General features: G+C 33.2%; 1 protein-coding gene across 13 annotated transcripts in view; it reads right to left on the bottom strand.

Annotated features, from left to right (window-relative positions):
* BBS9 (Bardet-Biedl syndrome 9) overlaps nucleotides 1-14355 on the bottom strand; it is a 448679-nt gene that overhangs the window by 235713 nt on the left and 198611 nt on the right. For 11 of the 13 annotated variants that reach the window (XM_045052590.1, XM_045052584.1, XM_045052588.1 and 8 more), the window contains 3 exons: nucleotides 14066-14170; nucleotides 11706-11720; nucleotides 4186-4326 (listed from right to left, as the gene is read on the bottom strand). In XM_045052590.1, coding sequence (XP_044908525.1) covers nucleotides 4186-4326; nucleotides 11706-11720; nucleotides 14066-14170 — 261 coding nt within the window. The remainder of the gene's footprint in view (nucleotides 1-4185; nucleotides 4327-11705; nucleotides 11721-14065; nucleotides 14171-14355) is intronic. The other 2 variants (XM_045052586.1, XM_006929296.5) reach the window with 1 other exon arrangement.

Genomic DNA, 14355 nt, shown 5'->3' with positions numbered 1-14355 from the left:
AACTTAACAGAAGACCGTGGGGAAAGCCAAGGGAAAAATAAGATACAAACAGAGAGGGAGGCAAACTATAAGAGATTCTTAAATACAAAGAACAAACTGAGGATTGACTGGGGAGAGGACAGGAGGTAGGAGGGGAGGGGAGGTGGGGGGCTGGGCAGGGAAAATGGATGATAGGCATTGAGGAAGGCAATTGTTGGCATGAGCACTGGGTGTTGTATGTGAGTGATGAATCACAGGAATCTACTCCTGAAGCCCAAACTACACTGTATACACTGTATATTAGCTAACTTGGCAATAAATTATCAAAAAAATAAAAATAAAAAAGCAAAAAATACACCTAGAGCTGTGTTTGAGAATTAAAGAATGTATTAAAATGTACCAGAAGAAAATATAAGTAAATGTTTTATACTCTTAAAACAGAGGCCATTCTAAGCACGAAAACAAACCTGAAACTATAAAGCAATTAATAAAATTAAATCTTAAATTTTACTATGTAAAAATATAAACCTTATATGTTAAAAAAGAATGTAAGCAGTTAATAAAAATTATAAAATGTCTATGCTAATAATTTAGAAATGTAAATTTTTAAAAAAGATGTCATTTTTCACCTATGTCAAAAATTTCCAAAATCTAGCTGCTACCCTTAGTATGAACCCTGATGCTGGGCACATAACCTGATAAAATTATTCTGGAAGGAAGGCTGGCATTTAAATAAAGTTTTCAAATGTGCATGCTCTTTAACTCAGTCATTTGTCTTCAAGCAGTTTCTCTGAAAAGAAACAGAGAAGTCCAAAAAAAAAAAAAAGAAAAGAAAAGAAAAAAGAACTATATATATGGTACCTCCAAAAAAGGGAATATTATGTAATCATTAAAATATAAATTTATTTACAAGACTGGGACGCCTGGGTGGCTCAGTCAGTTTGGCGTCCAGCTTTGGTTCCCGGTTCATGGTTCGAGCCCCACTTTGGGCTCTGTGCTGAAAGCTCAGAGCCTGGAGCCTGCTTCCGATTCTGTGTCTCCCTCTCTGCCCCTCCCCCACTCGGCTCTGTCTCATTCTCTCTCTCTCTCAAAAATAAATAAACATAAATAAATAAATAAATAAATAAATAAATAAATAAATAAATAAATTTATTGACAAGATAGCCATATATTCTACTAGCAAAAAGACTGTTACAATGGCATGCTATTTGTTATAACATTAAAGTAAAATTTTTGTGTAAAATTACTAGTATTATGGCATACCCTGAATGTCACCTAATTTAACATCTATTTCCTCCCTTCCCTCCATCCATCTATATTAGTTTTCAGTCTCCTTTACAGCTAGAAGAGGCTATGTGATGCTATTACGGCTATTGAAACTTAAACAGAAATTTCCTAAGAACATTACAGAAACATACCTTTCTAATAAAAGTTACAGTTGTTGCTATAGCTATCTCTTTTCCCCTACCTCCTGCCTTGTAGTCAGTTATGATGACTGAATCTGAAGTCGCTTATTGCCCTGGAACAAGCCAACACACTAGAAACGGCACAATGCAAAGAAAGAAAAAAGCTGGGTCTCTGATAACATTCATAAAACCACTACACCAGCTTCCACTGCCCACTTCTGGACCTCAATTTTTATATGAGAAAATATATGTATATGTGTATGTATGTGTATCTTTAGTGCTTAAATAACATTTAGCCAAAAGCACCCAGATAGTTATTTATATATACACATATAAATACACAGCCATTAAGTATATTAAAGCTTTTTATAATTACAATATTCTCTAAAGGTATGGATTTGGGGTACTACTAGATACCTCCATTCAAGTACTGTTGATAGGGTTAACTGATAGGGCCCTTTAGTTAGTCAGTTTGACATTATATTTCAAAAGTTTTAAAAATATTCTTATCCTTTGATTCTATAATTCCACATTTAGATATTCGCCAAAGAAATAATAATAAATCTGGAGAAGTACTGCTACAATATATTTATAATATTAATAAACTGAAAACAGCATACATATCAAAAATATAATGCTGGCCAAATGATTTTATGGTATGAATTTATGATAGAATACTATGGCATCCTTATAATCATGTAATAAAAATATGTAATTTTGTAGAAAAATACTTCACAGCAGTATGCAAAGTGAAATCCTTTGAGGGTAATTAAATACTTAGGAAAGATATTTTTATAAAGATTAGGGAAATATAATGAAAAATAAGTAGACAATGATGGATAACAGAATTACCAATAACTTCTGTTTTCTTCTTTTTAGTTGTCCATTTCTAAATTTTGCATTTTTTTGTAATCAGAAAAATTAAAGTTATTTTAAATATACCTATATTTGTTCAAAACAAAGAAGTGAAATAAACAAATAGGAAGACATGTAGACTAAAGCTAGTTTTATTTCTTCTCTGAAGCTCATTAATTTTGTTTACTTCAGTTAAAAAACAAATTCGCAATTATAACTTTATCTGACATCAACATATAAAAGTCTTATATACCAAGGGTGAAAAGCACTCTTAAGAAGTAAAAAGTGAAAAAGTACCAAGAGTACTTATTTTAAATAATTACAGGATTTCATCATGTCCAATATGAACACCCATCCAAGAACTCCAAAACAGAACATGCTACATCAAATACATTGGATCTTGGGCGAAATTTTTAAGTTTGCCATTGAATCCCATTTCTAAAGTGACTAAGAAGCAAATATATGCTGATAAGCCTAAGATAACCTGTGACACAAAAACAATTGAGCCCCAAATCAGAAGGAAAATGGATGAGCTTATCTAAGCTTTCCTTAGTTCTTCTTGTCTAATTCATATCTTACAGAGATTGCCTCTCTGGTTAAAAGCATCCACTTTTATTTAATCTCTGTGAGTCTTTAGCCATCTAGAGAAAATATCACTTACTCAGAAGCCAGGGTCTTAAACATTTTTCAAATTAAGTATGCAACACGTAATTTCCAACTATATTCCCAGGGCAGTATAGGAGACTCAAGGAACTAATACATTCGTATTAGGTGTTGTAAGCATAGTGACTCTTTCTGCCTTTTTCTATAACCCAAATATATTATAGGAAAATTGACTAAAGAAAGAGAAATGAAGGGAAAGTAGAAAGAAACCAAATAGTTCACAACTATTTGCTAACATGTTGTCATATATATATATATATATAAATATACAAATATGTATATAAATATATATATGTATACACACACCCAAACTCAATTCAAACTGAAGAACAGATTAATTGTAATAAAAAGTATTTAATTTTGGAGATTTTTCACTGATTAAATATAAATAAAGCTTTTTAAACACTTCAAATTAATGAAAAATAAATTTTAAGCGCTTTAAGTAGTTAATAACGCAAAAGTTGACTTACCATAAATTTCTAAACCTTGTGGAAAATACTCTTTGTATTCTAAATCCTATCCACTAATGCAAAGGTGAGGATGCATATTGTAGTCAACAGTGCCAATCTTTAATGAGGGATTTTAAAACGTTGATTTAATTCCCAGAATTTTTTTTTTTTAATTCCAACCCATTACCAGGAAAGCTAATAGATGCTACATCTTAGAAACTCTGGTTACTAAAGATATTTTACCCAATCAACACCTCTCTCTTTTCTAAGCTATTCAGAAAGAAATATTGACACCTGGAGAAAGTCACACCTTCACAAATTACCCCAAATTCACTGTGATATTCAAGCTTTATATATGAAGCCCTTTCTAAAGGATCAGAGCCAGAGAATGAACAATCGCCCCCTCCAGCTGCTAGAGAAACCAAAACCACAAAGAGCATCTACTTATGGGATTACTTTTGGGGCATAAGAATATAGTTTTAAAACGTACATAGCCAAAAACCTACAATAAAGATGAATAATAAATATTTACATTCCAAGCCAAAAAATTCCACAGTCTAAAAAGAAATATTTGATGTTTTCATTTCTGAATACTGAAAGCAAAATAATGATTATAATAATTTTAATCAAACTTAAAAGGTACACCTTATTACCTTGTTGATATAAGCTATTTGCCTTTGAACAGGCAAACGAGAGAAAAAGCCTTGAGGCATTTTTATATTCTGACTTAACAATTATGTGATAATTACCCCATCATTACCTGTTCATGAAGGATTCCATTCTGAATTCTTAACATTTCTGGGGGTACAGGCATGTTACTTCAAAAGTCCTACCTGGAAAGAGACTGAGAAGACTGACTGGAGATTTGTTGGTATCAATAGTTAGTTTGTGGCTTGCAGTTTTTGAAGGCTGTCCTGGGAGACAGATTAGTTTCAGGGGAAGTCTAAATTTACATTGGATAACCCGAGGAATGCCTGAAATAAAAAGAGAGAAATGTAGATTCATACATTTGACAGATAATTTGACCAAAAAAATTTGTATTACTAACAGTTTAAGTAGAAATATGTATCTTAGTTTAAAATTTTGTTGCCTGTCCACTTTGTTTAGCATAATTGAAAAAACTGCAAAGTTTTATCATAATACATATTTTCATATTATTGTCAAGAAGTTCAGGAAAAATGAAATCCTAAAAAAGAGCATAGGCATGAAGTCTGTTTTTAATGACATATTTTAAAAATCATCACAGTTGAACACCATACAAAATGGTATGTATAGCTTTATATTCAATTACTTAACTGTTTTTAAACTAAGAACATCAAAGCTCTAGCCTCAATCCAAGACTATCAGCTGAAGTGAGCAAATATGTATGTGAAATTTGTATCAGGAAGAGTTATATGACGTTATCTAATGCTTTCTCTACCACCAAAACTTTTTAATCTTTAGCTTTTTTAACTTATTGAACATTCAAATTAAAGTCTACAATAAATTATAAGTATGAAAGTAGAATTTGCTCTACTGAAGTTCTACTGAAGTTCATGTCATTTTACACATTCATATTAAGAATATTACTTTCATATGAATTAAATTTTTCTCAATCCATTTAACTTCACATATCGCTGTTAAGTAACATTTTAAAAGTTTAAGTTTATTTAATTATTTTAAGAAAGAGAGAGGGAGGGAGGGAGGGAGGGAGGGAGGGAGGGAGGGAAGGAGAGAGAGAATCCCAAGCAGGCTCCACACTGCCATCACAAAGTCCAACAAAGGGCTCGATCCCACAAACTGTGAGATCATGACCTGAGCATAGATCAAGAGTCGGACGCTTAACTGACTGAGCCACTCAGATGCCCCCATTTTTAAAGTATTACATGGTCAATCAACTGAATTTTTTCAGTACATTTACAGGCATAATGAAATAGCTAACTGAATAAATAAGAATGAAGACGTTTATATCAGAATTAAAAGTTTTTAAGATCATTCAATATTTTTACAGAGAATAAAACTGAAAACAAAGCAAGTTAGGCTACCTACTTATAAATCTAGAAAAGCAATTCAACAACTTTAATTTTTTCTCCTTTTATTCTAGGATTCTACCTTTGATTGGATAAGATAAAAGGGAATATACAGAAACCTCTATCTTAGATATTGCTGTAAAGAAGTGAAAAACTTAAAATGTTCTACTCTACTTGATGTATCAACACACTTATTCCTTTATTTCTTCATTGTGGTGTCAGTGAGCAGCTTAAAAGTACAAAAAGCAGAAGGAGATAAAATTTGGGGACATGATCCCAAAGCAGGAATCCTAGAATTAGCAATATATTCTGTTAATGCCAATTGGAGCTGTGGGGCTTACCCAACATCCAAGCTGGGAGACACTTTCCAGCACTACTTATTTAATACGATAGTAACAGATCATCAACAATGGCAGGCATATTGATATATGAGGTCAATTAAATACTTTTTCAGAGCATATAAAGCATATTTGTGATTCTCTTCAACATAAGCAATTATCCATTAAATTTTACATAGCTCATTTTTTGCTCATAACCAACAAATGTTAAATTCACTTCTCCTGGTCCTGGATGCAAATTATAACTAGTGTCACTTCAGAAAAGTCCCAAGGCATTATTTCCTGACATTCTGTGAGGTTTTAGAGGCATGTGTATTTGTACTTTACAACGATGAAATGTTTTCACTCAAAATATTATGGTAACATGATCTAAGCTACTGCTCAAACCACAACTATCAATATCACCATAAAAAATATTGCAAAGCATTATTTTTTCCAACTTCATATATTCCATATATCCCCAAGTTATGGAAATATACCTACTAATGTTTCCTCTACAATATATAATTTACAGCCTCAATTAATAGATGCAGCCTGCAAAGAACAAGGAAACGAAAACTTGTTTCCATTTCCTTCATTTTTAATGAATACAGTAATGGAAAAAAGTCCTTCCTCTTTTGATAATTCTGCACATGCATGAAGAGAAGCTACTTTCTATATACTTTCAACCAAAGTCTGAGTTAACTGTTCAAACAAAATTTGGCTGTAAATGTTCTTCCAAAACTATCCTGCTAAAACTGTGGCTCTCCTTCACTTGGATCAGATCTGTACTTGAATTTGCTTGAATTTGTAGCAAAAAATAAAATAAAATAAAATAAATCACGATCAACATCACTGGCCTTATGCTACTGAGTCTATATATTTAAAGATTATTATATTACCCTAAATCTCCAAAAACCCAGAGCTAAAGAAACCGGGGGTATATATATGTTTTCAGAAATTGAAACAAATGGATTGCAAGCACTAATGAACCCAAGAAGGGAAATACATTATAACTCAATTCACAGTTCTGTTAGGTCAGTTAATGACAACATCACACACTAGGGCAATGGTCTGCAGTTGCTAAGATTTGTAGAAACCCTCCAGAATTTCTTTTCTCTCCAGGAATTGTAAACCTGTTTCATAGGACATTTGGAAAACATTATTTTGAAAAATGATGACACTCATACTTAATAAAATGATTATGGCTATTTTTTAAATGCTGGCAGCCTGAAAAGTTTTACCACTGGGGAGAAAAAAGAGTATGAAATCCTTTAGAAACCAATTTAAAGAAACCACATCTTTCAAGAGAAAAATTACAATGCCAGTATTTTACATTACTTCCCATCAAATTAAAACCCTAGTCTTTTAAAATAGAACCTCCAGTATTTAGACACGGGGTTTATAAGAGGCACATTTCAATTGAGATTTACATTTTCTTGAGAAACCTGAAATGTAAATTTGGATACCAATTTACTCTTCAGGCTGTGAGTGCACCTAAGAACCTGAAGCCAGAAACACATAGAGGTATGTGTGAATGCATGCATGTATGTACCTATAATAAGGAAGGAAAGAATTACATGTATTTAAAGACTTCAAATTTGCTAGTAGAATGGCTTTCAGCTTAGTTGAAAGATGAAAGAGTCTAACTGGTCCTAAATTTGCCTACCATCGCTGATACTTTCTCTATGTAATTGGCAAAACAGTCTCTGAATTGGGCTTATTCAACTCTCTGAGTGTTATGCTGAGAGAAAAGAAAAATTTGGTCATTTATAATACTCAAATATTGGCCTACTCTTTCATCAGACTGACTTTGTTCTGCAGTTTTTTACCAAATATAATCACCTCTCCTTCAGACACTTCCCTTTCTAGCCTAAGAGAGGAAATGGATAGTTGCAACTACTCTGGTGCAATTAATCACAAAATTATTTAACACTTGGAGAGAAAATTCACATCAAAACCACTCTTGACAGAACAATTTCTCCAGAAGAGAATTCTAATTACACCTGGCACACCAGAAGCCCGGTATCACTGTCAAGAGGGAAGCCAAAATGTGCTTTGGAAAAAAAAAAAAAAAAGGAAAAACAGCATATATATCAGAGTAGAATAACTATATATATCACACATCTATATAATGCCTTCAGAACTCTTTCCAGGGCCTGCTAGAGTCATTTCATATTGAAAACAACGAACTCCAAAGCAGTAGCAATGTCTGGAAGCCAGAACTTCCTTGATCCCTTCCTGTTATGTCTGGCTACGTACTGTGCCCCATCTGCAGTCATGTTTTACACTGCCCATGTCATGTAACTTTAATGCAGACATAATGGAGACTAACTCTTATGGGACAACATAAAACCTCGTTTGCTTCTCTTTTTCCACATGTAAAGGCAGGACTGCTTATCTGCAAAGAGCCTGAACAGATCAGGCCAATAAAATGGACCAGTCTTTGAAATTTGAAGCCTTGTGTGTAAGTTAAGATCTAAGTGGCAACATATTATTCAATCTTACCAACCAGGTGAAGCTGGATATTTCAATCTCCTAAAGCTTCATTATAATTTACAAATATTTCATAAGAAATTATTAGCTTTGTATTGAAATACTAAAATTTCCATGTATTATAATTTTTTTCTCATATTTTGGGCTGAATTTACAGTAAGAGGGAATAAATTCCTTTCAAAAATAACCGTTACTAATATTTTTTAAATTTAAAATAAATCATTTAAATCATAATATGGTATTTTACAAAAGTTAGTATAAAATCTCACCAGCTAGATACAATCTTGCCAAGTAAAATGTAAATATTCATTATGAATGATGAGTTATTTTAATAACCCAAATTCTAATTTAACAAGCATATTTCATGTTATTAAGCTAAACATTTATTTCTAGTAAAATATTTCTCATATAAATATATTTTCACCTCCCAGATACAATGCAACTCAGGTTGTTGGCATCCCCAAAACTGTATGAGTAAATAACTGCCATTATATTTTAAGTATTTTATTTATTTATTACTAATTAATATTGTTATCTAATATTTATCTTAAAATATCTAATAAACTGAGATAAACCACTAAGATAATCAAAGTAGAATATACTTTGAGAGTACCTGTCATCTACCATGATATTGCACAATTCAAAGATGAGTACTTGAACTCTGCTCTCAAAGAACCCAAAGTCTTAGGCAAACCCAAGGAACAAACTTAATGAAATTCCTATTATGATAGGTATTACAGCAGACTCATAAATAAAGGATTTGGGGAAAACAAAATAGGTAACAATCAACATTGACCCAGGCAAGTTTAAGGGGTCATAACCTTGATGACATTGCCCCACAAATTCTAAACAAGGTAAGAAATAGGCCCATGGTGGGGTGCCTGGGTGGCTCAGTTGGTTAAGCATCTGACTTCGGCTCAGGTCAAGATCTCACGGTTCGTGAGTACAAGCTTGGCATCCAGCTCTGTATTAACAGCTCAGAGCCTGGAGCCTGCTTCAGATTCTGTGTCTCCCTCTCTCTCTGCCCTCTGCCCACTCATGTTTTGTCTCTCTCTCTCTCTCTCTCTCTCTCTCTCTCTCTCTCAAGAATAAACATTAAAGAAATTTTTAATGAAGGAAAGAAGGAAGGAAGGAAGGAAGGAAGGAAGGAAGGAAGGAAGGAAGGAAGGAAGGAAGGAAGGAAAGGGCCCACAGGGGTACTTGGTGGCTCAGTCAGTTAAGTGTCCCACTCTTGATTTCGCCTCAAGTCATGATGTCAGGATTCTGAGACTGAGCCCCATGTCAGGCTCTGCACTGAGCATGGAGTCTGCTTAAGATTTTCTCTCTCCCTCTATCCCTACCCTCGTTCACATACTCTCTCTCTGAAAGAAAGAAAAGAAAAGAGAAAAGAAGAGAAGAGAAGAGAAGAGAAGAGAAGAGAAGAGAAGAGAAGAGAAGAGAAGAGAAGAGAAGAGAACAGCAAAGAACAGAAAAGAAAAGAGAAACGAAAAGAAAAGAAGAGAAAAGAAGAGTAAGGAAGGAAGGGGCCCACAGAATAAGTATTCATGATGTTCTGATCAGAAAGACCAGTGGATCTATTTGGGCATAGAGAAAACTGAATATTTAGAAAACAAACAATAGACATAGAGAAAACAATTTGTGTGTCTCAAAAGATGTGTGCATCAGTACAGGAAGTATATTAATGTCAGTTTGTTCCGGTATTACTGATGTTAACGTTGATCACTTGGTTATGGTAGTGTTACCAAATCACTACTGTAAAGATACTTTTTTCTCTTTGTAATTAAAAAGTAATCTATGGGGTGATGTTTTGAGACTGAATATTCTATTATTGCAATGAATTTAGTGTCCATGGACGAAGCTTGCTTGAACTAATCATTACAAAGATTTTGCAAAATAATGATTCTCTAATTCTATCACTCATTCTATGTTAATTAGCTGACACTCTTTGCTAAAGAAGAGTTTTCACTCTACATATGCCTTTATTATACCACTGTACTCACAGATTCTATTTCTGCCTTCAATATATTATAATACATTACCATTATTATGGTTTTGATGTTCAAAGTGTCCTATATCTACCCAGTGGGAATTCCTTCACTGGCTTCTGAATCATTTTCTCGTAATTTATTTTATTTACTTATTTATTTTTTTGAGAGAAACCGAGCAAGCAAGGGAGGGTCAGAGAGAGGAGACAGAGAATCCCAAGCAGACTCTACACTGTCAGCACGTAGCCTGATGTGGGGCTCAAACTCACTAACTGTGACATCATGACCTGAGCTGAAACTAAGAGTCAGACTCTTAACCCACTGAGCCACCCAGGTACCCCTGAATCATTTTAATGTAATATTATCATTTCTTGACCATGTCTTTGCTTTCTGACCCAACAATATAGGACAGGCTCTCTGATTTTCCCTTCGCCAGACCTAGAAACAGCCTTTTCCTAAGAACCTTGATCCCTTTTACTAGAGTTGGTACTCAGATCTTAAGACCTGTGTAATAGATATGCTCATTGTTAATGAGCTGAAACCTAACTAGGTCTCTGGTCCATCTCCATTGCCTCTACTTAACTCCACTGCAATAACCTCCAGCTGATCTTCTGACAGGCTATTTGGCTTTCCTTCAACCAGCACTTCACACACTGTAGTCATAGTGATCTTTCCAGCATACAAATCTGTTCCTGTCATACCCAGACCAAAAGCATGTGTGTGCGTATTCACATCCATGTGCTTCATGACATACTTAAAACCATTGAGTGGCTGACCTTTAGTCACAGAATAAACAACAAAGTCACTAGTATGATCAAGAAGCACACATGGCCTATCCTTTCCCTATGCCCTAGTTAATTTTTTTTTTAATTTTTTTTTCAACGTTTATTTATTTTTTTGGGGACAGAGAGAGACAGAGCATGAATGGGGGAGGGGCAGAGAGAGAGGGAGACACAGAATCAGAAACAGGCTCCAGGCTCTGAGCCATCAGCCCAGAGCCTGACGCGGGGCTCGAACTCACGGACCGCGAGATCGTGACCTGGCTGAAGTCGGACGCTCAACCGACTGCGCCACCCAGGCGCCCCTGCCCTAGTTAATTTTGACCACTTTACACCAGCTCTCAATCAATAAAAAAAAAAAGATAGAAAATGAAAACAATTAGAATTCAGTGATGAACACCTTTTTTCCTTATTCTTTGTTTTATTTTAAGTAAAATAAGATAACAGAGCATATAAGTAAACCACCAATAACTTACAGAAATAAGTGGTCAATGACACGTCAGATTTTTTTTTCCCAAAAAAGTCACAGAGCTTCATTCTTTCTCATGACTTGGAAACAACTAGTAATGAATGACAAATCTCTATGAGAGGAAACATTTATGATCCTCTCCATAGCCAGATGACGGCATTGAATCATCCTAAAGAGTATTCTATTGTCAGAATAAGAGTCTATAAAAAGAGTTCATTCCTGGTACAATACCAATTCAATTTGCCAACCAAACTTTAATTCTGAAATTCATTTTGTTCTAAATTATCTTTTCACTTACCATCAGGATTTATATCTATCCATCAGAGGCAATGCAAAAAGGTGTAAGGAAGAAAGAATGCAACAAATTATTTGTGTATTTAATAAACATCTGCTTAAAAATATAAATTAAAATGTTGAAGATTCTCTCAGGTGATTTAATGGCCCCCCAATAAAAGTCAGTCAATTCACAACTGAAGAGTACAACATGGATAAGTGAAATCTAACATATATTTATACATCCAGTTTCAGGAGTCCACGAGAGTGTATCACTCCAGTGTAAATATGCCCCCCACCCAAAAAAAAGGAGGTAAGTTATATGATATAGACCAAGAGAAAACCAGACTGCTTTGTAAATGACATCAAGAGGATTAAATGAATTGGGAAAATTTTTGAGTACAAGGCCAAATACGTAATATTTCCAGTTACTCTTGCTTATATTATTTCAGTCAGTAGACACTACTATGGACTAATGTCTTTTTGTTTTAGGCTTATCTTGGTATTCTCTCACTTTTATAGACTTTTTTAAAATTTTAATTTCTAATTAACTTTCAACTAATTAATGCTATGCTTTTCAGTTTAGCAATAATTTATAATCTCTTACATTCCGTCTATACAAAAGCATAATAGTTAAAAATAGCATGTACAACCATAAGTTCACAGGCTAATTTTACAACTTTATCATGTATTTTTAAAGAATTTTGAAAACTTGCTATGTAACCCATTTCTCTATTTTAAATTTATTTTCAACCAGTATCACTAATTTTCCTTGGAAATGAAATACTTAGTTTAATTAAGCTACCGACGGTCTCTACAACTGCGTATTTCAAGTGTAACACGGATAAAAATATATACAAATGCCTATCACCATTGACACACTCAATTAATGATAAATGATCTAGAGATTTTAGCCAAATATTTATTTTTATTTCATAAATCAAAATTAAGATAACATTAAAATTTTCAGTGTTCTTTTAAGAAATATCCAACTAAAAAGTCTATCACTCTTTGATCCTTTACGGAAGTTTTGCATTTCTTTCTGAAGTCAGCTTTCTCAAAGCCATTTAAACATAAAATATTTACATAACCCCAAATTTTGAAAATATAGGTAAGAAAGAAAGAGGACAATTCTGCCTTAAAATGAACTTTTTTAACTTAAAGCAAAATAACTGACAAAACAGAAGAAAGACTTTGAAAACATGTATTAAAGTTATAAAATCATCTCAGAGTATAGAGTTGTCAAGGCATAAGCCAGAAAATTTACTTACACAAAATTAAAACTACAATTATTAAAAAGCATTGCTAAAGAAGCAAAGTGGGCATCAATAGAGGAGAAAAAGATAATTAAGTCATCTCTAAAACTTCAGAACTAAAAAACTGTATAGAAATTGTTTAAAAAAATGCAACATTTCTTAAGTACCCTATTATCAGTTCCAATTGTTTAAAAAAAAATGCAACATTTCTAAAGTACCATATTATCAGTTATTTTATATTAAAACATTGTTTAAAAAGCAATGACAAAAAAAAAGCAATGACTAATTATTTGTATTCTACCAATAAACATATTGTCAAAATGTTTCACTATATAGGGAAAAATACAAACTATAAAATTTGACCCAATGAAGTTAAAATTTACAGTAACTGAATCTCAGCTGGACTAAAGGTAACTTTTTTTAATTTAAAAAGAATTCCTTGAAAATATGCAGATCAAATTTTAGTTAATCTGTTCTTAAATATATTAATATGTAAGACACTAAAGAGTTTTATTTAGTCATTAAAACAGTGTCTATGAATACTGATTTATCAATCCATAATAGTCTTTTTCACCAATTCAGACTAGGCTTTTCTCCTTAGTTTAATAAGTGAGGTCTAATATCATTCTTTTAGTGTGAATAAAAATATATCATATTTGCTATTAATTCACAAGACAGCATCAAACACTATATGTGTAAATCAGCTAAACAGACGTCTCTCTAATAATTCATGACACAGAGGTAATCTGGACAATTTTATTTAACACTAGGAAAGAATATTTTTCCATTTAGTAATATACTACAATGTGTTTTCTAATCTTAAACACTTAAACATTTAAGGGTGCCTAGGTGGCCCAGTCAGTTAAATGTCCAGCTCTCGGTTTTAGCTTAGGTCATGATCTCATGGTTTCCTGAGTTTGAGGTCCACATCGGGCTCAGCATTGGCACTGTGGAGACTGCTTGGGATTCTCTCTCTCTCTCTCCTTCTGTCTGCCTCACCCTCATTTGTGCTGTCTTTGTCTCTCTCAAAATAAATAAATAAAAGAAAAAAAACACTTAAACATTTAACTCATAACTCCAATTTAAAAGGAGTGATTAGGCTTAAAAATCTAAACAACTGTATATTTACCTGATGGTCTGGAATAAGAAACAACAGCATTTCCTTCCAATTCAGACGGTGTATAACTCCCTTTCAGATAAACAGAAAAGGCTACTGTTCTGCTCATCTCTGGTGCTATAAGAAATTTAAAAGTAATAGAAGTTACAAAATTTTGGACAATTATTATTAACAACAGTTAAAATCATGCATTTTACAGTTAAACAGTTAACTGTAACAGTTAAACAGATTTTAACAGTTAAAATCATACATTGCATGCCAGCTATTCTCCTAAACACTTCACATGGATTAAGTCATTTAAT

The sequence above is a fragment of the Felis catus genome, chromosome A2 (genome assembly GCF_018350175.1).
Source record: "Felis catus isolate Fca126 chromosome A2, F.catus_Fca126_mat1.0, whole genome shotgun sequence".
NCBI lineage: Eukaryota > Metazoa > Chordata > Mammalia > Carnivora > Felidae > Felis > Felis catus.
Note: the sequence above shows the minus strand (reverse complement) of the source record. Positions and strands in the feature narration are given on the sequence as shown.